Source organism: Paroedura picta, chromosome 14 (assembly GCF_049243985.1).
Source record: "Paroedura picta isolate Pp20150507F chromosome 14, Ppicta_v3.0, whole genome shotgun sequence".
NCBI classification, from domain to species: Eukaryota; Metazoa; Chordata; class Lepidosauria; order Squamata; family Gekkonidae; genus Paroedura; species Paroedura picta.
Window position 1 is genome coordinate 9,600,012 of NC_135382.1, and position 25,566 is coordinate 9,625,577.

Here is a 25,566-nt window from a genome sequence, read left to right on the forward strand (position 1 = left end):
TTACCGTTTACCCCCCAGCAAGCTGGGTACTCATTTTACCGACCTCGGAAGGATGGAAGGCCGAGTCAACCTTGAGCCGGCTGCTGGGATTGAACTCCCAGCCTCATGGGCAAAGCTTTCAGGTGGCTGCCTTACCACTCTGCGCCACAAGAGGCTCTTAAAAAATTGAATAGTAAATAATAAATACCAGTTATTGCCAAATACCACAGAGTATACAAAAAAGTATACAAAATAAAACTTCAGAAATTCCTCCGATTAGGATATATAAGATGAGTAATGTATAATCAAGGTCTCAGTCAGAATGAAAATCATTCATCAGATGGATTCAAATGGGTAGCCGTGTTGGTCTGAAGTAGCACAATAAAATCAGAGTCCAATAATGTAATGGAATTTTGAGTCGAACTCCCTGTTCTTGGGATAAGGTAGTTACCAGCAATTCCCTGGCAGGAATGTTTCACAGTTGTATGGGGACAGATGGGGCGAGCAGCATATGGGGAGGTGAGAGCCTTTGATCACTACTAACAGGCAGTTTGGTCTCTCCTTGTGTTTTTGTAAACTACACTGAATTCAGAGGATTGATTGGCTGTTTTGACAAAGGATTATCATTGGCTGTATTTGGTTGTGTGACACAGTCTACTAATGTATGCTATATATTCCCTGTCATGTAAGGAGTTCATGGTCTGATGAAGAGTGCTTGCACTCGATAGCTCACGCCCTGAATAAATCTTTTTGGGTCTTAAAGGTGCTACTGGACTCCGATTTTATTCATTAGATGGGTTAATCAGTTTAACAAACTAGAAAACCGTGATCATCGGTTGTTGCTATTGTGAATGGTATGCATATATTTCTCAATTGCACTCTAATTTACATTTTAAAAGAACCTTCTTCTGGCTGTTATTATTATCATCTTCATTTGTAGTCTCACGGAGATGCAACAAGGATTACAAAATATGGAAAGCACAGAGCAAAGACCTTGAATTTACAAACAGTTTAATAGTTTGTAACCTGTTTACTGATTGATTTAGAACATTTTTATCGCACTTGTAACCCACTTTGAGTTCCAATGAGAAAGATGGACAGTGATAATGCTCCTTTTAACTCCCCCTTCACCCCTTCTTCTTTCTCATCTCCCCTTACGTCACTCTCACGAAAGTATGTGTTAGATATTGGTTGCCTTTGGTTGTTCGGCAACTGTAATAGTGCGTGAATTCTCATGAGAATGGATGGAAAGGTTCAGCTAAGGTGAGGAGGTAAGCACTATTGATCTTCTGCCAGGTGACTCACCTGACACGTGAGAGGCGCAATGGTATGCTGATGACAGGGGTCAACATACAGCTCTGTCCTACCCCTCTATACGTGTTAATGGGTTCAGTGAGATGCCCATCTCTGCTGCTTCTTACTCTTATTGCAGTCTTTATTGTGGTGCAGTTTTATTGTGGTGGGCACAAATAAAATAAGGAAGCCTCTTATCAATAGATGCTTCCAGTTTGGCCCACAAACGAGGCCTTGAGATGGAATCGAATACTCATTTTAAATCAACAAATGTTGCATATAATGAGGCTGAACCCTTGGCATTGTACTCCTCAATAAGTTGTTGGAGAGTAAGGCAATGCTCAATTGTAGATCTACCTTCCCTAAAACCAGCTTGTTCCTGTGCCAAAACCTTCTCCTGATCAAGCCAGATGGTAAATTTATCTAGAAGGTGCCTGGCATATAGTTTGCTTATAATACATAACCGACTAATAGGCCTGTAATTTGAGGGATTGTGTCTGTTACCCTTCTTGAAGAAAGGAACCACAACTGCCACCCCACCACCCCAGTCCTTAGGGATATGACCAGTAGCATCAATATACGTGAATAGAGCTGCTAGAATGGGGGCCCATGTGTCAACATTCTCTTTAAGGTAGCGATCCCCAACCTGTGGGCTGCAGACCACATGTGGTCCTTTGACTAATTGGAGGTGGGCCGCGAAGGACGCCTCCCCCCCCCCCGGCCCTTTACTTCACCCCCCCCCCGGCCCTTTACAACACACTTCGGGTGTTCTTGTCTCCCATCACTCCCAGATGGGACTATCTCGTTGCAGAGAAACAAGCTCAGGGTTCCCATTGATTTGTCATTGTCATGAGTTAAAATTTCCATGAAAATAAAATGTTCCTTATGTTCATTGTTGTGGCGTGTCTGTATCTTATTTTGAAGGGATGTTTAAACATTACCATAGCGACCAGAGTCAGAGAGCGTTAGGGCAGTGGGCCTCAGTAAAATTGTCGAGCGTTGATAAAAAGGTTGGGGACCACTGCTTTAAGGAATTCAGGAGGGATCCCATCTACCCCAATAAGGGGAAGCCAACCACACGACACCAAACAAAACCCCCACTTCAGTGCTGAAATACCACCTATTTTTTCTCACTGGCTTACAGAACACATACTCCACAATTCCCAAGTGACAATCGGACTTTTAAAAGGTGCAGAGTACAGACACAGGATTTGGATTAAAGGCTTCTTGACTCAGATTCAGTGATGATCAAAAATAAGCCCAGGGGCCCAAAAGGGGTCACAAAGCCTCAGAAAGTAGGTCACAGCCAGCCCTCCCTAATGGCCACTCCCTCTGCTTTTTACTATCCAAAGGAGCCTCAAAGAGAGTTACAATCACCGTCCCTTCCTCTCCCCACACCTGGCACCCTGTGAGGTAGGTGGGGCTGAGAGAAAGAACAGTGACTGGGCCAAGGTAACCCAGCAGGCCTCGTGTGTCTTAGAGGGGCATACAAGTGCCTTCCCTTCCTCTCTCCACAACAGACACCCTGTGAGGGAGGTGGGGCTGAGAGAGCTCCCAGGGAACCATGACTGGCCCAAGGTCACCCAGCAGGCCTCGTGTGAAGGAAGAGTAGGGAATCAAATCCGTTTCTCCAGACTAGAGGCTGCTGCTCTTAACCACTACACCAAGACGGATATTATGCTGGCAACTAACTAATCTGAATTATGTTTATTTTTATTCAGAAAGACTGGTGGGCAGAACCCTAGCATCAGTGAGGAAGGAAGTTCTCAACCACACTACTCAGTTGCGACATTTCACACACCCCTGGTGACAGGGGAATCGCTGTCAATCCCTCTGACAATATAAAGACAGAGTCCATCTGTTCTTCACTTTCCCCCTCCCAAACTATCTCCCAGTTCATTTATCGGTCTCCTAGCAACCCTTCCCAATTTTCTGTTCTTACATGTAATTCCTCCTTCGGTTCCTGCTGAGAGGCATCCGTCTTTTGAAGCAGTTGTGCTTTAATTTCTTCCTGGACGGTCAGAATTGCACGAACTCTTCCTCCTTCAGCCTTCCTGTCGCACAACTTGGTGCTTTATTCTGGGATACAGAAATTAGTGAAGACATCTGGGGGGGGGGCTGACTTCAAAATAACAGGCCATTTGTGGAGGGAGGAGGGGGGCTTCTGGCCTGGCAGCTCAGGATTCAAAAGTGACTTTGACACAGATCTGAAGCTACGGGCCGAGAGAAAAGCCACATACAGAGCAACCCGCAGTGCCTTTGCTACTCTGATGTGGTTATTTGAACACTTCCATTGTGCCAAAGGATAAAAGCCTCCCGAGGGGGTCTACAGAGAATATAAAACAAGTGTCCAAATTGCTGTATGTATAATAAAAACACACAGAAGTCCAAGGTGGCAAATCTCATCTCAGGCTGCCCCTTTGGCGCCGCCAGCATTCCTGGACGAGGAGGAGCTGGTTGCATGTCAGATACTACGACCCCCCAGCAGTCTTAGCTTGCTATTTTTAACATTTCACATTTTTTTTAAAAAGTGGCTCTCAATAAAAATACAATTAAGAAAAAACGACACATGTTGACAACTGAAAAGCATACAGAAGGAAATCACACACTGGAAAGGGATAAGTGGTCAGAGAAGGCTGAAATCCCACAGCTTAAGCTGCCTGGCTGGGAGACTTACACTGCAAGCAAATGCACTGTAATGCTTCACTTACTCAGAAGTAAATCCTAATGTGTTTAGTGCCGCTTATGGCTGGGTAAGTGTGCAGGGGGTTGCGCCTTTAATCTCGTTTCCCGGTTTCTTCTCCCAGATGACTGATCTCCAGAATTATATCCTCTCCAAAAGTGCCTCGCGGATGTCGGACAAGTCATGCCAGCAGAGCAGTGAGGAAAACACAAAGGAAGTTGAGGCTTCCCCAGCGATGTTGCCAAACTCTTGACAAACTCATGCCTCTGCACTAGATTAATAAGACTGTCTTGCCCGTCCACCCATGAAAAACTGCTACTGCACTTAAAAGGGTTTTGTTTTTTTAAGCCATCAAATGACTGTTTAAAAGATGACAGGGGAAGCAGGGAAAACACTGGCATCAATGCTTTCTGGGTTCTCCAGGATATCTGACAGAACGAGCTGTGTCAATTCTGGAGAAATTTACTGCCATGGGAAACATTCAGCAAACATCTGTCTGCATTAGCCTGTTTCCACCAGCTTTGGCAGCCTTGAGTGAGGCATTTCACACTGAGAATCCAGCCATTCAAAAGGCTCTCCTGCCTCACTTCAGGGGAGGGCCTGAGCCGATTCAAGGTACTTTTGCTGCCCCAAGCCAAGTACTTCCATCCCCTCCTGGGCCTACACTGCTCTGCAATGGAGCTATGCCAGCCTCTGCACTGGGCCAACCTAAATTGTCACTGGGTGGCTGTCTGGTGAATCCATCCCCAGGAGAGCCCTTTAAGCAGGGAGTTATTCAGAGGGAGGAGAGCCCTTTAAGCAGGGAGTTCTTCAGAGGGAGGAGAGCCCTTTAAGCAGGGAGTTCTTCAGAGGGAGGAGAGCCCTTTAAGCAGGGAGTTCTTCAGAGGGAGGAGAGCCCTTTAAGCAGGGAGTTCTTCAGAGATCTTAAAACTCTGGTAACGTGCTTATATTTGAGGAGATTTCTTAAGAGGGATTTCAGATCTACTTAGGATCCCTGGGCCTGGGGAGGTGAAAATGCCTTCAACCAGAGCCAGGCTTTTCTGGTGGCACACTATGCCACCAGGCATCAGAGCCCTGCAGGACCTTAGACACTTCCGTGATCCCTGTAAAACGGAAAATTTCCACCAGGCCTGTGGATGAGGCCGAAAGTAACGTGTAGCTGCAGACGACTCCACCTGTAGTCACCAGGCTGTGCTCGTCAGTCGGGGCTGTGCTCAGTGGACCCCCTTCTGCATATAAGAACACCCTTAAGGGCAATATGAGCTGTGTAATTTAAAATGTCTAGACCAGGGGTAGTCAAACTGTGGCCCTCCAGATGTCCATGGACTACAATTCCCAGGAGCCCCTGCCAGCATTCGCTGGCAGGGGCTCCTGGGGATTGTAGTCCATGGACATCTGGAGGGCCACAGTTTGACTACCCCTGGTCTAGACTGTGTTTCGCTAATGGTGGGGGTGGTAGGGAGGGATCTAATGGGGTGGTTGGGGAGGATGGAAGAGGATTCTTGATTAACGTTTTACAGTATTTTATTGCTGATGTGAGCCACCGCAAGTAGCTGGCCTGGGGTGGCGGCATCATTCCCTGATCGATTATGTTCCTGCCGTTCAGATCAAATAGATTCTATTGACCGCATCATTTCAGACTGTCTTGTATTTTCAGACTGAAGAGCAAAGCTAATTCCCCCATCATGTGGAGCTGGTCCTGATTCCCCGAATGAGAAAAATGTCTTGGTTATTAAGAGGTGTAGAAAACCGAGTTACTGTACAGACAGACGGTCAAATGTTAGGGGGTGTTTATACAGCAACGTAGTTAAAGAGCTGCCTGCCTGGTCTGTTTTTCCTGTGATCCTGCTCATGCTAGCAATTGAAGGAACATAATTGGATTGAATTCGACTGGATGCTGCTAAGCATTTACCTGGGAAGAACAGCCTTCAACCTCCTGTGTTCTTTTGATTTAGACACCACACACACACACACACACACACACACACACCCTCTTCTGATTGGCAAGGTATCTTCTCTAAAGATGACAACTTCACAGGGATAAGACAAAAAAAGAAAAGAAACTGAGCCACAAAAACAGTTGAAAGCAGCAGAAAAAGCTCAGCGTATCAATTATTGGGCCGTTTCAGAACGCCTGCCGCAGGTTCAAAAGATTAAGGCAGAAGAACCGGGAGCTGATCCCGGAGACGATTCCCGGCCTATCCACAAAAGCAGACAAAGGGATGTGCGGGAGTTACAGCTCCACCCTATTCAAGGAACAGCCCTGATGCTGTCAGCAGAGAAGGTTCCTTAAATAGAAGAGGACAGAAACTGAACAGGCATGGTTTGAAAGAAAAAAAAAAACATTCCCCACCATCTCTACCACAAATGTAATGTTGCAGATCGCCTTTGACGTGCCAAAATAAAAAGCAGAGCCTTATTTCCGTTAAGCAGAGTGTATTACCAAGAGATCTGATGATGTTGGGATTACAGCGCAGCCTTAATCTCTCCCACCCCCACCCCCACCATGCACAGAGGTCTGCTTGCAGGTTGCCACGAGGGCCGGGGGCTGCGGGAAGGAAGGGCCTGCTTCCCTCCCTGCAACACAGGCTTCTCAGGTGGACCGTTCGAAAAGGACAAGACATCGACAGGTGCAGAGCATCGGTGCATCACATTCAGTGCTGTTCCTCAGGCAGGCAGGGGCTCTTCAGAGTCTCAAGCAGGGGTCTCTCCTGTCACCGTCTACCTGATTGTTTCAATGGAGATGCCTGGGGTCTTCTGCATGCCAAGCAGGTGCACTACCGCTGGTAGGGTTGTGCAATTCGGCCGCCGAAGCAGCCGTTCCCGCCCGTTGCAGCCAGCGCCGCGATGCGGCGCTGGCTGCAACAGGTGGGAATGGCTGCTTCAGTGCCCGAATCGCTCAACCCTACAGTGAGCCACAGCCTCTTCCTACCTGGACTTTCTAGACACTGTATTTAAGCAAGGCGTCCCCCCTCTGCCCATTGGTCAGCACAACCCTACTGGATTTGCAAACCCCATAAGTTCAGAATCTTCCGCAACATCCCTGGAACAACTTCTCTGGACCTTCCTTCACACCTTCCTTAAGGTCTCCTGGAGGGCACCTACAGTGAGGTGTATCCAGTGTCTTGGTTAAGAAACTAGAAGGCCAGCATTTAGCACTAGTCCCACCTGCTTGCTCCTTTAACCCCAAGTATCTGAAGTGGAGGAATCATATTTTTTCGGTTACATAATATGACCATGATGAAAGGACAAAAGAAGATTGCATGTTTGGGGATCAAGATGAAGGGGGTGGAGGGTGTAATTGCTTCTCCACGGTATTATTGTTGTGTAAGCAGACCAGCCGAGGACCAAGCTTGAGGTCCAAGTCAGGATCGTAATTTTAAGCCACTGATTGGCTTGTGAGGGCTGGTCTCCCTGTGGGATACACCCCAACTGGGCAACTCATGGCCAGATCCACTAGGGATCCAATCACTTTAAATTAAGCTGTTAACCAATCGCCTGCAACCGTGCGTAGATCATTTTGTGTCCAACCTGTATATATTGGGGGTTTTGTTTGGGGTTTTTCTCAGTACTATGAGCTGATCTGTTCCTCTTAATAAAAGGCTAAGAGGGTGATGGGAGGAGCTGGGACTCATCACCTACCCACCAATCAGGGAGGCTGTCCCAGCTGTCTCATCCCTGATTGGCTGTCCAACAAATGGCCAAACAGGAGGGATGTCCTGCACCTTAACTGTGTCCCACTCCAACTTCTTCCATAAGGAAGAAGTACCAGCCGCTGGTAAGGTAGACTGAGGATGGGAGTGGTGGCCGTGGGGGAGGGTGGAGGGAGCCCCCCCCCCCAGTGTTCTTGGTGCCCCGAACAGCTCCTGCCGTGGCCTTGCCAAGCTTTGGCTGGGCTGTCAGGGGCGCCACCGGGAAGAGCAGAATCCCTCCCCCAGCGCTTCCCCACCTCCCTCAAAAGGCCCACTGTGGCCTCCATGGTGGGGGTGGTACTGGTGTGGGGGGAAGTGGACTGCCCCCCAGCATTCCCCCTGCTCCAAAAAGGCCCACCGAGGCCTCTACAGGCCTTTTGGAGACACCAGGGGAAGCAGACTGCCCCCAGCATTCCCCCCTACCCTGAAAAGGCCCACTGAGGCCTCTGTGGGCCTTCTGGAGGCAGCGCAGGGAACAGAATGTCCCCCAGTGCTCCCCCACCCCAAAATGGTCTGTTGAGGACGCCATAGGACTTCTGGGGGTGGCAGGGGGTGTGGACTGCCCCCAGCACTCCTTCCACCCCGAAAAGGTCTACTGAGGTCTCTGCAGGCCTTTTGAGGGTGGCGGGGGGGGGAGTCCTTGGCTGGCCTGCCTTTGGGAAGGGGAGGGGGGCCTAGCACCCATTGTATTGTTAGATTCGATGGCCTTTGTTGCTAGTCACTAATAGAGAGCCAAACGATTCCAGTGCCTCTGTGTTCCTTGACCCACACATCCAACAATTGTCATCCATTTATGTACCTCTCAGAGTTCGTCCAACTTTTCCTCAATTGTCCCCAAACCTGCTTTGCTCTGAGGTTTTGGGAAAGATAGCAGCAAAGTGAGTGCCCAACCAAGTCTAAATTTCTCCACATAGCAGTCCACAGTGGCCATTATCTCACCACTGGTAGCTTTTTGTTTTTAAAATTAGCAACAATGTAAAAAATATGCATAGCAGGTTCTCGGAATTCCAGGTTTTCATTTTTCAAAAAAGTAAGCCTCTAGCACCTTTCATTGCAGAGATATAAGGAGAAAGGCATATGTCTAAAAAAGGAGAGGGCTAGAGCCTTAGTTCTAAAAAATGAAAGACAGTAATTTAAAGAACCTGTTATACATATTGTTACAGAGTTAAATTGGTATAATGATATTCAATTGCTGCTTTTAAAAAAATCCGTAACTACAGAAAAGACTTGAAAGCAATGGAGTGGCCACTGCAAGGAGACTGGGGCAGGGAAACAGTGGGAAAGCCCTTTCACGTGGAAGCCCTGCTGCCTTTGTGCTATAGGCAGCCTCAAAGCAATGGGGAAACATGTCTCTCCCCACATGCAAAACATGTTCTCATAGGAACTGTGGATGAAGCTGGCCATTCATTTAAATCAGGGGTAGTCAAACTGCGGCCCTCCAGATGTCCATGGACTACAATTCCCAGGAGCCCCTGCCAGTGAATGCTGGCAGGGGCTCTTGGGAATTGTAGTCCATGGACATCTGGAGGGCCGCAGTTTGACTACCCCTGATTTAAAGGAATGCTGAACGGATGATCAAAATGAGAAGACCTACTTAACGTTAGCAAAATTAAGTTCTTAAAATCTGGGGCAGTACAAAATTCCTCCTGGGGTGTTCTGGGTTATATATTTCCTCAAGAAGGCTGTGTAGGTTGAACAGCTTGTGCAGCGGGGCTTGGTGCCAGAAAAATCTAGGCTAAAGAGCAATGGTGACTAAGCCGCTTGACTTCCAGGACAGACCTCTTGCGGAGCTCAAGCAGGTAGGGAAGAAATCTGGAGTGTCTTTCTTCCAGCACTGCAGCAACAATGTGCCCTGCCAGCAAGGGCGAGGAAGCATGCGGCTACACGCTGAGGCTGGCAAGTGGAAATGGGCTTGCAGCAGCAACTCCCCAACGGGCAGATGTCACACAGAAATTATGCCGGCATATTAGAGGTGACGCTCTGGCTTTGGAGCAAAAGTCTATGGTAGTTTTTGCCCCCAAACCAGACAGGGTACCATACCATATACACACACATAGACACACACACACACACCGGAATTCGTGGAGCCAGTGCCTATGGCTCTGCCTGCTACTGTTCCCATCCATCCCCCCTGTCTGCCAGGTGTGGGAGGGGGGCAGCTGGCAGCTCAAAAGGTTTCAAGGAGAGGGGAAAGAGAGCAGAAAACAGACATTTGGGGCACGGATGAACATTCTGGCTCATGCATTAATTCTAACCATGCGGCAGAAACCAAAATAGTTTTCAGAGTGAGTAACCTGACCACTCTTCAGCCTTGTTGCCAAACTAGCTTTGCTCACGCTCACAAACGTATATTTATCTCCATCACTAAATATGTATTCGAGTAAACATGCAAGGCTAGTATGATATCACGGCTGAGGAGCTAATAAAAAAACTTAACTAGAACATGATTCCCAATTGCCTATTGTGGGACAGCCTGGGCTATGGCTCCAGTGTTTGCTGTAAGTATTGAGACCGACAGTGATATTTTGGGGTTCACAAATGAAAACTGGCAGAATGAGGACTGGATTGCAACAACTTTAAGTCACAGAGTAACTAAAACATCTTAAACAACTGTTATTTTCAGACAAGGAGCCAAGCCCATTGCATTCAGGAATACAAATGGCACTAGATTTGGGGGGGGGGGGGGGTGGAAGAACTCTGTGGATGGCCTCCCCCTTCCCCCATAATTTGGAAAAGCAACAGGCGGCTGTAAGGGTGGCGTGTCCCCAGCCGAGGCTGCGGCTGGGTGTCTCAGACGTCTAGGGGCAAGGCCCCTCCTAGAGAGCCCCAAGGCCCTGGGGCTGGAGGCCCCCAGGCAGGGAACTCACCGGCAGGGGCACCTCTCACACAGCACGGATCTGCAGCCTCTGAGCCTTGGAGGGAAGTGAAAGGAGGGTGATCAGGGGTGGGGGACGGAAGGCGAATGGCTGCCCGCTGGACAGACAGGCAAGCCGGCTGGAGGAGGCAGTCAGGGGCGGGACAGCTTCCCTGAGTGAGTGATAAGCACTGAGTTGCACTCAAGCTATGGGACATGCTCCTCCTCCAAGACATTACCAGCAATATTAAGTGGAACTGATAAAGCAATTTCAACCACCTGGGGAAAAAATTACTTACTTTAATTAAAATGTACAAAATTTGGCTCAGTATTAGAGGAATGCTTTATACCAGAAGTGGCATGGTTTTATGAAAATTAAGGGCCATTCCGCACTCGTCCAAAATAGCACAATGGTTACAAATTGAAATCGCTACAGTTTTGCCGTTATGCACAACGTCGTTGACAATCTGCAACACTCCTGAAACCGATCCGCAAAAAGCGCTTCGTTGTAGCGCTTTCAGGGAAATCCCAAAAAGTGGATTCACCCTCCGGAAAGCGCTACACTCTTGCAACCAATCAGCAACACTAGCGGGAAAGTTCTGTGCGTTACCGTTGTTGTGGTTTCTGCAAAGTCCCTCCCCCTGGCTCTCTCCTCTGATCTTCTGGCGAAGCGATCGCCATTTTTTTTTCTCCAAGCGAGCGGAGATCAACGCACCGGCGAGCTTTCGTTTACCCAGCGAGGCTTCCCTGGCTGCAGAGCTGTTTTAAGTCACCAAGCACGAAACAACACACAGCCCTGTTTGCTGGTTTATTTTCCCTTTATTTTTTACTGTATTTTCGGCCGAAAATCGCGCCCGTGCTGGGGGGGTTGTTTTTTTTTCTTCACTCGGGGGGAGCGTGGCAATGATGAAACGGCCACCTGCTACCTAGATGGGTCTCTCGGTTGCAACGAATCAACGCAGATTCGTTGCAACATGTGTTTTTTTTTAACTTCCTTAAAGGGAAAGGGGCTGTTTGGGAGCATGCTAACGGCTGCCCATTGGCTGCTTGACGGCCAGGGGCGGGACAAGCTTGGCAATAGCGCTTCCTGGCTAGCGATTTTTGCCGAGACCGGAAGCCTGTGGGAAATGATAGAAACGCAACTGGATTCCACTACAAAGCCAGGTATGCATAACGACGAATTCCACTATTTAAAATGGCGTTTTTTCGTTCCGCAACCAATTTGCCACATAGATCCTGGTGCGGAATGGCCCTAAGTGTTTGATCCAGACTTCAAAATTTAACAGAGGTAAAAGACAGGAGTACCCTTCGCCCAACTCCTCTTCTCCCTTTTTGCCGACCCCCTGGCCAAAATTGGCCAGAATAATTTAGAATACAAAGGAATTTAGAATACAGAGAAAATACAGGAAAGTCATGCCTTAAAACCAGCCTACTTGCAGATTGCAGTTTTACATTTAACAGTTTTACATTTAACCTATAACCTGGCTGATGGCAACTCAGAATATATTGCAGTTTCTGGATTCCAGGAAAATTTCACAAAATCTGCAATTCTGTCCATCAAGCTGACTGAAAACAAACATCCAAACACAACTAAATAGGATTTAAAAGGTATAAAAACATTTGGATTTCTGAGTCCGCATTGAGAAACTGAGATTTCAGGGTGGAATTGGGGGGGGGGAGCAGAGTTCGGGGAGGGCAGAAACTTCAGCAGGGTATAATGTCATAGAGTCCACCCCCCCAAAGCAGCCATTTTCTCCAGGGGGACTGATCTCTTTGATTTGGAGATCAACTATAATTCCAGTTGTACTCTCAAGGACCCACCTGGAGGTTGGCACCCCCCAAAAACATCCAGGTGCCAACATATCTATTAACCTAAATTATGTAATTAAAAATAATTATATCCATCTAAACACCACCACTGAAAAAAAGGAGATTGGAGTAAAATGAAATTATCCTGGGTTGACAGAATCCATATAATTAAAATAACGATTCTCCCAAAAATACATCTCTTTCAAAACATATCATTGATAGTGCCTTCAAAAATACTGTAGAATCACAGACAATTATATAGAATTTTATTTGAGATGCAAAACAAGCTATTCCTGTTGCATAATTTCAACACCCCCCTGACAGAGAAGCTTTCCCACTAAACATATTCTCTTTTAATGTACTGTTGTCAGGATCTAAGCCAGGGGTAGTCAAACTGCGGCCCTCCAGATGTCCATGGACTACAATTCCCAGAAGCCCCTGCCAGCAAATGCCCTCCTCAGTTGGGGCTGTGCTCAGTGGACCCCCTTCTGCATATAAGAACACCCATAAGGGCAATATGAGCTGTGTAATTTAAAATGTCTAGACCAGGGGTAGTCAAACTGCGGCCCTCCAGATGTCCATGGACTACAATTCCCAGGAGCCCCTGCCAGCATTTGCTGGCAGGGGCTCCTGGGAATTGTAGTCCATGGACATCTGGAGGGCCGCAGTTTGACTACCCCTGATCTAAGCGGTTGGGACCCAGCAGATCACCCCACAAACATCACTCTTGGGCTTCACAATGAAGCTTTAAGTAAAAGTCTTTATCTGGAGAATCAGGACAAAGATCAGCACATCGCATAAGCTCTTAGACAGGAATCTTGACAGAGACACTGAGGAAGGGGGTTGCAAGCCATATATACCTTAGGAAGGGGAGGGGGGGCTTTGGGGCAGCATTTGGCGGGAACATTGATTTGCACAGAAAGAGCAATGCAGTTTTCTCTGATCTACAAGGTACCAAAATAACCCATCTGGTATTTAGACTGAGCTTCAGTGAGAACAGCCTTGGGAGAAGAGATAAGGAAGTGAAGGGGGGGGGTGAGGGTTTGAAATGCAGACAGGGGGTGGGAGGGGAGCTCTTGAGCAGGCCCAGGAAGGTGCCACAACACAGCAGGAGATCCAGGAGTACGAAGTAATCAAGCAAAGGGGACGAGAAGTATGGGTCAGGAACTGGGGTTCATGACAACAGTGTACACCAGGGGTAGTCAAACTACGGCCCTCTAGATGTCCATGGACTACAATTCCCAGGAGCCCCTGCCAGCCCCTGCCAGCTCCTGGGAATTGTAGTCCATGGACATCTGGAGGGCCGTAGTTTGACTACTACTGGTGTACACTGTCAAACTTCCGTTTGAATGAGATGAATACTATGGCCTATTACACATGAGTGTTTCCCCTCGTTTTTTACCATGCCTATCCATCAGGTTGTCTTTTTTCATTCTGCATGGATTTTCCTCTGTCTAAATTTTAAAAAACACTTTGGATGCCACTTCCTACATAAAATGTTCCATGTAAAATTACATAAATTTTCCATGTAAAACGCCCAGAGCTATAAAGAATGGGCGGTATAAAAATGAAAATGAATAAATAAATAAATACATATCACAAGTGAAGTTCCCACCTGGATTTAGAAAAGTGGGGGGCTCTGGCCACAGAATACATACCCTGGAGGAACCCCCAAGGAAGATCTACCATCAAGCAAAGGTTGGAGGACACAGAGCGTCAGTGGTTCTCCAAACTCGCCTGGGTTCTCCAAACTACCCCCCCCTTCCAAGTTCTAGATTTATTGAAGCCCCTGCAGAATATTTATTTCATCTGAAAATTAAAAACCAAACGAGGGCTTCCGTGCTAGCAAGGGCCAACGTCCCATCATCTGCAATTTTGGGAGGGTGCTTCAGGGAGATCCCAAGAACTGAGAGGCCCTTCCTGTGCAGGCAGGGGAGTTGGAGTCGCTGGAGCGTGTCCTCTTTAGATGTTCATTTTATGCATCATTCTGCTCCAAAATTATATCACCGCTGTTCAAGGAGGCATCGGGCATTTCTGACCCAAAAAATAAAGTTTTTCTTATAGGAAGGGAATAGCACTGTGTGTAAACAGACTGCAGAAATTATATATGGAAGCAAATGAATGCTACCTTCTGTAGTGATTCTACCCCTCTGCTTTATCTGACGGAGGATCAGGAACTTCCTTATTCTTAAAATGTTTTATATTACATGGTTTGTATTTGTCTTATCTAAGAATGACTGACATTATGTTGTATCTAATACGTTCATTCATTCGTTCATTCATACACTGGAGGAAAAAGAACAGTGTGTAAGTCAGCCATAGAATACGAAATCAAGTTTAATGCTTGGAAAATCTGCAGTAAGCTGTGCGCATGCGAACTTATGCGACCTTGCTTAAATACAGGAAAAACAATATCCTAAAGAAATATTAAGCAATTCCTTCTTCTACACTGAAAATTTGGGAGAGATGGCAAGACAAAAATAGCTTTAGATATCTCCTCAGTGCAAATCTTTTTGGGGACAACCCTCACCCTCAATAATAAATAAGAGATTTTGTCCAGTCTGGAGTATATATGCCCTACTGTGAAAACACACTTTGACTAAGAAAGGATTAATCTTGACAAATCCAGTGCCATAGGAAAGGCCCTTGTCTAGGGTTGGCTGCTGTGGGTTGTGAAATCCCTGCAGATTCTGTGGGAGGGTCTGGAGAAGGGAGGGACCTCAGAGGGAGACAAGGCTACAGAGTTCACCTTCCAAGGCAGCCATTTTCTCCAGGGGAACTGATCTCTGTAGTCTAAAGCAGGGGTAGTCAACTTGTGGTCCTCCAGATGTCCATGGACTACAATTCCCATGAGCTCCTGCCAGTAAATGCTGGCAGGGGCTCATGGGAATTGTAGTCCATGAACATCTGGAGGACCACAGGTTGACTACCCCTGGTCTAGAGAATCAGTTGTAATTCCTGGAGTTTTCCAGCCACCACCTGGAAGCTGGCACCCCAAACTTCATCCCATCAGATCCCTTCAGTTCAATATTTTCAGGGTCATCGTTTGGTGGATGCTTGAAGAATTCATAGTCCCTAAGGAGCCAACATAATTAGAGAAAATCGTAACAGACTGCCCTAGATATCTGCTCAAAGTCATTTCTTTTTTAAATAGAAATCTGGGTGTGTAGTGCTGGTGGCATATCACAAATCTCAGAGGGAGAAAACGGTGCCATCGATATGTTCTCATCCACCCTTCATTTCTGCCTTCATTAATATCTGAGAACTCTGTCCTTTAAACTATTATTATTATTATTGTTGTTATTGTTATTGTTATTATTGTTGTTATTATTATTATTATTGTTATTGTTATTATTATTATTATTAAATTTATTTCCTGCCACTTCCAAGACTGGCTCTTGGCAGGTTACAACATCCAATAAAAACCCCATTAAAATGGACCACAAAAACACAGTATTAGGTACATGGCGGAAAACCCCCATTTCACACACACACCCATCCCTACCTTTGGAGGGAAGGAAAAAGTCAAGATCACAATAATTGCTGTTTAACACCAGGGGAGCCCTGTCCATCTTCCTCATTGTCCCCAGCCTCAACCATAGGCCTGGCGGAAGAGCTCCGTTTTGCAGGCCCTGCGGAATGCTGAAATCTCCCGCAGGGCCTGCACCTCACTCAGGAGCTCATTCCACCAGGTGGGGACCAGGACCGAAAGGGCTCTGGCCCTGGTCGAGGCCAGGTGCACCTCCTAAGGGCCAGGGACCATCAGCCTGTTCATACTAGGGAGAGGAGGGGCAGCGGCGCACCAGCCAGTGGCCACATGCAGGTGCAGCTAACTCGCCAACGCTGCCCCTCCTCTCCGTACCGCTGGCCTCCTATGTCCTGCTTCAGTGATCACTGAGGTGGCCGAGCTGAGCCAAAGCGCATATCCCTAGTTCATACCCACAGAGGGAAGGGCCCTGTGGGGGGCATAGGGCGAGAGTTAGTGTTTAAATCCAGAGAGATTCCAGCATATTTGGACACACACAAAAACCCACCCAGCCTTGTGCTGGAGAAAAGGTACTACCCAGGCACCTCTGACCACTCTTGATGGCAACGCAACACTTTTGGAATTTAATTAAATCAGAAAATCAAATTCAGAAAATCAGAATTCAGAAAATTAAATTCAGAAAATCACAAATTCCCCCACTCCTTCCCACATCAAAATGACTTTACTAGGAAATAGAGATGACAAACAGATTGCTTAGGATAGATAAATGTATTACTAGCAGCAGCCAAATTACAAACAGCCCTAAGGGGTAGGAAGGAAAAAACCTTCTAGGTAACTTTGCCTGGTATAACCAAACTTGGGGGATTCTGTTAGCAGATGGAGGGGCCTCAGCCCTGAAAGAAATGGAGAATCTCATCTGCCATGCTAAAATTAGAGAAAAATGGATCTCTTTTCTATTGTATGCTGAACCGAGAGACAGCTTTGCAAGAACAATATTAAACTTGGCGCCACATGTGAGTTCTATGTAAGCAACACCACCAATTTTTCATGGTTACAATTTGTTGGAAGGAGTGTGTGATGTGAAAACTGGCATGTATCAATGATTGCAGTCTTTTTGCAGCACACAAACTCAGGACATTGATGTCCCTCTTTGTTCGGAAGGAATTCTTGTATACAACTTGTCAAGTATCTGTATTCAGCCCCCAAAATAGTTTTTTAAAAACAAACAGCAAGCTGAACCAGTGCTGCTGGGGGGGGGTCTGTTTGGCTGGGGCCCAGACCCCCCCCCCCATCATTGGTCTAGGTTCTGACCAGCACAGCAACCCCTGCATCCACTGCAGTTGTCCAGGAACTCCCATCGTAAATTCAAGAGCCGGTCCATCCCAATGCATGCACTAAAATTATACGAAAGGAAGAATTTAGCCTGTGAATAATGCTTACAGTGTCAGCCATACTGAACCATGGAAGATCACTCCCAAATATGTGGGAGGAACGAGGAAAAACTATGACGGAACAAAGTTCATTGGACGGTCAGGTCACAGATGTCCACCCCAAACAATAGGCACATTTGATGAGAAGCCGTCTGACTCCCAGTACGTTGTCCCGTGAGTACGAGGATGGATTTGGGAAAGCTTCAAGTTACAGGCTTGAAATTGAGAAATGGAGAAGACGAATGACAGGTCAGCAGGCATTATGTTCCCGGCCTAATACCTCCCAATGAATGAAATCTTCAGAAAGTTAATCTTATCCGTCTCCAACTACAGACTTGGCCAACACAATTAAATGCCATTATTTTGTTCTCTAGGCTTCTACATCCCTTCCAAATTTTGGGAATGTGGTATGACTATGGCAGGGATCCAAAGGAGGCTGTGAAACTAGACACCTTCTGCAGACAATCATTTGGATATCCAGGGAACAGCACTCTCTGCAGGCTCTGAATCCCGGCCCATATTTCTTGCATACGGCTGCAGCAGAATATGCTCTGCAAGCAGAGTTCCCAGGACCCCCAGGCGGGGACGCTGGTCACAGGGTTGCCAGCTCCAGGATGGGAAACTGGAGATTTGGGGATGGGACCTGGGGAGAACGGGGACCTCAGTGGGGTCCAAGGTCAAAGAGCCCGTTTTCTGCAGAGCAACAGATCTCTGTCATCTGCAGGTGAGTTGTAATCCTGGGGGATCCCCAAGGCCCACAAGGCTGTGGTGTGGATGGCACCCCCTGGCGCTGGCTGCTTCGGGCTGGAATGGCTGCTACAGCGGCCGAAGCGCACAACCCTACTTGTAACCTGTGGCATTTCCCCCCTGCCCATTCACCAATGCATTGGGTGTTAGAACACTGACCCTTTGTTTCCTTCGGTCCACTCCCAGCCCCAGTCTGTCACCATGGCATCATCCTGAATAGGCTTAGCATCCATTCGGCCCCTCAGCTGAGAGCCTGGGAACGGGGAGGGGGGCTGGGGGGGGGAGGAATCACACCGACCATTTAGGAACCATTGAGACTGCTGTTGAGACTGCCCAGCACGCTTCCTGCTTGGAAGACCTTTAAAGCCCACTCTTTTGTACCTAAAGCTTTTTTTTAAAAAGAGCTTTGGCTGTTTTTCTCACAAACAAGGCTGCCTCCCATCTTGCTACACAGCTCCCGGTATCTCTGCATTCCTGTGCAGGAAACCATTTCATTTTTTCCCTCTTCAGGGAATCCCCGTGTGCATCGGCAGCAGGTTCTCGCAAAAGCAAATGTGGCTGAGGACTGGCCTTCTCTCCCCTTGGCCACGGCACAGAAAAACATGTCCGGATCTCACACACACCCCTTGGCGACCACCTGAGAGCAGCCATTGTGCCCGAGGCAGGCTGGAGAGGGAGTCCTGGAGGACTTCCCTAGCGGTGACTGCGGAGGGAGCCGGAGAGCGAGGGGGCAGGGGTTCTCCCATCCCTGCCCCTGCCTTTCTGCCCTATGGGTGCCCTTCGTGGGATGCCAACCTCCAGGTAGAACCTAGAGATCACCCGCAATTACAATTGAGCTCCAGACAAATGTGCATCAGATAGATCAAGATGGGCAGCTGTTTCTGTAGTGGTAGAAAAACGCAAGAGTCCAGCAGCACCCTAAAGACTAACAACATTTGTGGGAGATATCTGAAGAAGTGAGCAGTGACTCACAAAAGCAAGAAATGCCCTCAAGTCTTTCAGGTTCTCCTGTTCTTGCTCTTTACTACAGCATAACCAGGTAGTTTCCCCTACAACGATGGACTTCTTGTGCATACAGAAATACTCGTGGAGTTGAAAGAGTCATCTGAGCTTCAGAGTTGTACTTCCTTATTACACGTCAACCCTCCCACCCCCGGTGACTTTGGGTGCCCTTGCTTGCCTGTTGCCACTGGGGAAGGGTGTCAAGAGAGATCCCATCAGCAGCAGATGGTGTGAGGAGTACAGACAAACCGGACTACCATTCTTGGTTATGCTGGTCAAGGCAGTTTCCTTTACTGGGTTATTATTCATACTATTTTTACATCTCCAACTGTCTGGGTGGGGATGGGTTATGGAGCAACGGATTATGCGCTGTCAAATAATACAAGGAATTCCGCCAGAAATCTGAAACCTATTACAGTTTCATGGGGAGAAATGCAATAACTGCATGATGGATAACTTCACAGAAATGTCTTAGCCTAATTTAACAGTAGAGGAAACCAAGATAGCCCCCATTCTGAAAATACATTCAAAGGATTAACCCCTTAATCCCTGCTGCCAGCTGAAACATCATTTTTGCTCATGCTTTAGATGTGTCCTGTGATACTCTTGCTTTTCCCAGCTAGGGTTGGGTGCTTTGCGTCCGAAGCAACATTTTGCACCCGAAGCAGCCAGCACCTCAGTCCGGGGGGGGGGGAGGGGCGCACCAGCTGGCCACCCTGAAAGTGGAGATACTCACAAGCCAAACAAAATACCGTCAGACAGGACCTGGCCTGCAGTCCAGCACAAGGAGGGGCTGCATCAGTCAATAACCCGCATGAAGGGGAGGGAAATCTGAACAGCCTAACTACAGGCAGGGGTGCAGCCACAGCAGAACATCTGCAATCCTAAGGATGCCTTCTGGAAGTTGCTCTGCTCACCTCTGCTGAAGAATGCTCCCAGTCTTTCATTAAAACCAGCAGTTCTTAAGACCAATCATGAACTGTTTTCAAAATTTAACAGGAAGTGTGAAATGCTATACACCAACGGTTTTCAACCTGGGGGGGGGGGCGGGACCCCATTGGGGGTCAAATGACCCTTTCACAGGGGTCGCAGCAGAGCAAGCAGCTTGGCCAGGGGGGAGGGGGGAGCCATCCACACAACAGCCTTCTGGGGTAGATCAAGATAGAGTGTTCATCTGTCTGGAGCAGCGGAAAAGAGCAAGATTGGCATGGTGGGACAAGAGGCAGAACTGAACCGAGAAACCCTGGGGGGGGAAAACAATTTATATACAATCATGAGAACACTTGCATAATTTTATGGTTGGTGGTCACCACAACATAAGGAACTGTATTAAAGGGTCGCAGCATTACGAAGGTTGAGAACCACTGCTAGATCCATTATGCACGGCGGCAGCTACAACATGCTGCTGCCGTGCTGTTATGGTGGGGCTGTCCCCTGTGTATGCCTGATGGAGCTCCCGCTGGAGCTGGAAGAACCAGGAGTGTTTCTAAGCAGCGGCAGCGGCTGCTGGGGGGAACTAGGGGCAGGGGGCCCCCACTGCAGCATGCTGCTCTCCCACCATTGCTCGGGCGGAGGGTTGCCCCTATCTGCTCCGTGGAGTTGTGGAGTCGGCAGGGGCAAGAGGCATCCCTGCAGGGATGCTATAGGTCGGGGGAGGAGCCGGGCCAAAAGCTCGGCTCCTCCAATTATGCCCGACCTAGCCCTCACCTGCACCCTCGGGAGTTCCAGGACTCCGAAAGAACCCGTATTTTGTTAACGCCGGTATTCCGAGGGCCTGGGTTGGGCCAGGACCTGGATGGCGGTGACGTTGGGCATAATCAGGGATTTCCACCGAAGCCCTGTCACTGCCATTTCGGGCATTCTGGCCCGGGTCCTATAGAGCAGCAGTCGGCAAGCTTTTGCTTGCCGCGGACCGCTGCTCCGGAGTGGGCAGAGAGGGTGGCCTGGGGGCCCGCGCACGAGCGGCAGCCCCAGCGCAAACGCGCGTGCGCGGACTGCCGCGCACGCGCGTTTGTGCCCGGTAATTCGTTCATTCGATGTATCAGAAAGACCTTTTTCGCTGGCTTAGGAGCTGGTGCTTAATCGCTTACAAGCTGTTAAAGTAAAAAAGAAAAATCCCCCCCCCCCTCCGTGCTATTTCTGGCTGAAATTACAGGCATTGTCGAACGGGGGGCTGTATTGTGCTTGGAAACTTTACGGACAATTGCTTATGGAGGGATTTCAGCCAAAGAAGCATCGCTTATTCGTTGCTTTTGCCGGTTTAAGGGGGGAAAATGGAGATCGTGATGTCAGAAGCTCGGGTGTGAGAGATTAGGGAGGGACATGCTTGCTACCACTATACTGAGAACGCACATGTCTTTTTCGGATGTGTTGCAGGTTGTTCTCAAGAGTCTAGCAGTTTTTTTTAGGGGAAATCCAAAGTGCTATACCGAAGCAATTTTTGCGGGAGTGTTGCAAGAGTGTTGCAGATTGTGTACGACGTCGTGAATAACGAAGAATAAATAGCGTTACACAATGGTAACACTTCAGCAACATTAACGCTGTCGGAATGACCCGGGGATTCTAAAACCGATATACTAAACACCATTCAACCACTGCAGTATTTGATATTTCAACTACAAATAAATGTATCCTTAGCTAGTTTCCTACTATTTGATCACAGAGCTGAAACAAATAAGAAAGCCTCGGAAAACCTGCTCTGAAGATATTTTCAGCAAAATTAAAGAACTTGGCAGGACAGACCTATTTTTTTTAAGTGAACAGTAAGCTCATTTTACAATTAAAGCGGCAGTTTTCTTCATATTTCCCAGGAAGAAAATGTTAAATGCCTTTGCCAGTTTTTCTTGCTTCATACAGGGACCGAGAACGCAAGGGCTTTTCCGTATGCATGACTTACTCTTGCTTTTCTCAGCAGTTCATCAACAAGCATTGGAATTGGTTTGGGCACAGTGCTTCCACATGTCAGCCTTCCCTCTGCATCCCCCCAGATGTGGAGTTGTGCCTTAAATAATCAGGGTTTTTAAGGGAGGCCACTATCAATATTTTGGGCGTTATCTTTGGGCGTTATCTTTTTTGATTTTTTGTGCATGCTCATGACAATGTTGTGGCTGCATTTTTTTAAGTGGCACTATAATATCGATCTATCACTGTAAGGATGGGTCAAGCTTGACCTATTACTTGACCTATCATTATGAGTGTCAGGTGCAGCAGCCATGCATACACGCCGAGGTCTCGCAGACCAAAGGAGAGATGAATTTTTACCTGCAGAACTTGGAAAAGAGCAAACACGTTTCCAAGAAGGTCAGACAGGGACAGCAGGAGGACAAGAGCTGGGGATTTGTGCAGCATCGCACCAAGGAGGAAATCCAGACCAGCAAGGAGAACAAGCGTCTCTGGCAGCAGCTACTAGGCCTGAAGAGTATAGAACAGGGGTAGTCCAACTGGGGTAGTCCAATCGAATGCTGGCAGGGGCTCCTGGGAATTGTAGTCCATTGACATCTGGAGGGCCGCAGTTTGACTACCCCTGGTATAGAACTTGCTCATGCTGCTGGTCTAACTATTGGCATTCTTGCTCTTCCATACCAAATTCACAAACTGTAGTTGTGAATTTCCTGCATTCTGCAGACGGTTGGACTAGATGACCCTTAAGGCCCCTTCCAACTCTATTGTTCTATGATTCTATGATTCCTTGACATATCATTATAGCAGTAAATCAAAATATCGATATTCAGGTGCCTTTTAAAAAAAAATCACAAATGAAGCCCCTTGTCTTCAGGGCAGGGAAAAAGGAAGAAGTCGTTTCGAAAAGTGGGTTGGAGATGGGTGAGAGCACGCAGGATAAAGAAAACCAACAGAAACATAATGCATAAGGGAAAAGGTGGCTCAAAATCAGCTTCCAATAAAAAATCTCTACGGAAACCCAAGGGGGAGAGAGAAAAGGTGAAAACTCAAAGCACAAAAATGTATGTGGAAATCGGGGCATAAACAAAAGAGGTATGGGGCCAGAATCGACCCAAAAATTGCAGAAAAGCCCCACGTTTGGAAGAATAAGCTTACCTCCACAACGAACTCTCCAGAACTTTGCCCATATCTGTGTGGTAATTCTTGGTAAGGATCAAAATCACCTAAAAAGAAAATGAAAAAATAAACTATGGTAAGCTAAGCTACATATTACCAACACACTGTAGTTTGCATTATAAAAATTTGAACTGGCAACTTTTGAGGTCCTGGAGCTAATTCTATTATTTGCTTTTGTGATCAGGATTTCTGAGAGTTCCTTGCTCATGTTGGGGTCCAATGAGTGTGGAAAAAAACAGAACAAGCTTGCCTAAGCCAACAGTGTGCCAGGAATTAGTTTCTGAACACACTTAAAAAGAATTCCACATACACACACACAGGAGATCAGATTAATGACAGAAAGTATAGGCCAACCTGTGGCCCCCAACACCATTTTTAGAGTAGAATTTATGCATTTTATCATGATAGCCTGATTGAATTATGAGAACCACAAAGATCAGGGATCAAACCAAACAGATAAAAATAGAAACAATTTCTCATTAGAGCTCAAAAAATGTCTACAAAACATATAAGAATATCTTATATACTGCGCAGTGTATACGCCACAATTGCCAACAAGTTCAAACCTAACGCGTTTCGATCATGCTAATCTTCATCAGGTCAATAGAATAGGGCCAATAAGGGTGCATCCAGCTATTGGCCCTGCCCCTACAGCTCCCACCCTCCCTCCCTGGATGCTAGCCACATTCCTCTCAGACGTGCCAGAGACAGAGAGAGACACACAGAGCCCTGAAAGACTGAACACAAGCCCTCATTTCCTCCTATCACTCCTGCTGACAGAGACACAGAGAGAGCCACCCCTGCTGCAACGGAGGGACAGACAGACAGACAGACAGACAGAGATAGTTGCCCCAAACTGCACACCAGCCCTCCTTCCCTCCTACAAACCATCCCTAATTACCTGCTATGCCTCCTGCTGACAGGGAGAGGGAGAGGGAGAGAGAGAGACATAGAGAGAGAGATCTGCTGGTGTCCCCTGGGTCCTAGCGCCCATTGCATTCCTGCTTGCAATGGGCTTTCTTGCTAGTAAAACCATAAAACAGCAATCCAAATCAACAATTAAAACATCCGCAACCACAGTTAAAATAGCCTAATATTAAAACAACAAGATGGCAGAAAAATACAGAAAGAACCCCATAACTCTGCCGCTCCAGCCCCATTGCCAACCACAGTTCTCCTGTGGTGAGATCTTCTATAGCAGCCCACCATAGGGCGGGACTCCAGGTTGTAACTCTGGGCACCCTTTCCTCAGCTTCAACCAAACGCCTGGCGGAAGAGCTCCATCTTGCAGGCCCTTAGCTCTCCTGGGAACACATTCCACCAGGTTGGGGCAAAGGCCGAAAAGGCCCTGGCCTTGGTTTGGACATCATATATCCAAAGATGCAAGGCTACTTGCTTTTCCTGTAGGGTTCTCAAAGGCTCATTATAACACAGGCTCGAAACACCTTCTATGTAACTGCATACCAAGACATTCTCCCACACAAGCCACTCGGCAGTGAATGGAACCAGAGCAGCAGCTCCTGCTACGGAAGTGATGCCGATTTATCCTGGAGACAAACCACAAACGCACACTCCCTTTAGCTCCCCACTCGAATCTCAGGCCATGAAGCCTCAAAATTACTAGAAGGTATCTAGAATGCTACAGATATCATGCAAAATTTAGTTTCTTCACTTAATTAATATCCTGCTTTTCCTCAACGGGGCTCAAAAGTGGTTTACAACATTGTTCTCTTCTTCAGTTTATTTTTTGCAACATCTGTGCAAGGTAGATCATGCAGAGACTCTGTGGCTGGCCCAATGTCACCCAGCAAGTTTCCATGGTAGAACAGGAATTTAAATCTGGTTTCTCAAACCCAGGGGAACCACAGTACCTACACACACCTGTCCAAGACCATGCCAAGTAATTTTAGAAAGTGGCAGGGCTTCTGATTGGTCACTGGAGATCTGACTGGTTGTGCAGACTTCAAAAAACAATCTCTGGTGACAACATATAAGCATCCTTACTATTTATCTGTAAGCGAAGCAATATAATATTTTTAAACACTATTTTCATTTTACCTGGCATTCTATGAAACATAGTTTTTGCATAAAATGTTCACGAATTACTATTAATTATAACCTCATTCTCTGATGTTGTATGGCTGGCTTGGCCTCCTGTGGTAGCCATTTTGAATCTGGCACCCCCACCCGTGTATGAATTTCAAAGGTGCCCTCAGGATCAAAAAAGGACCCCTACTCTAATCACCACACTATGCTGGCCTGAAACCAGGCAATGCAAAAGGTGTATAATGTGCAAGGGGGAACGACAACATTGCTCTATAGATTTATAAATTAAATTTGCTACTAGTACTCAGCATCTGGAGAAATCTGCACAAATTTCCCCCGTTTAGCCCACTTTCCAATATGGGGCAATCAATCACCCACAGCTCTATTGAGCTCTACTGGGGCAAAACCCTTTTAATGGAGGGGCTAATGACTTCACACAACTTGTAAAGTGTGCTTTTAGCGAGAAA

At 47.3% G+C, this 25,566-nt stretch overlaps 1 protein-coding gene across 3 annotated transcripts in view; it reads right to left on the bottom strand.

Annotated features, from left to right (window-relative positions):
* SORCS2 (sortilin related VPS10 domain containing receptor 2) overlaps positions 1-25,566 on the bottom strand; it is a 202,665-nt gene that overhangs the window by 141,865 nt on the left and 35,234 nt on the right. The window contains exons 1-2 of one of the 3 annotated variants that reach the window (XM_077310866.1): positions 23,033-23,100; positions 3,215-3,351 (exon numbers count right to left, since the gene is read on the bottom strand). In XM_077310866.1, the coding sequence (XP_077166981.1) occupies positions 3,215-3,249 (35 nt within the window). In that variant the 5' untranslated portion in view covers positions 3,250-3,351; positions 23,033-23,100. Of the gene's footprint in view, positions 1-3,214; positions 3,352-3,983; positions 5,222-23,032; positions 23,101-25,566 lie in introns of those variants that run through there. The other 2 variants (XM_077310867.1, XM_077310865.1) reach the window with 2 other exon arrangements.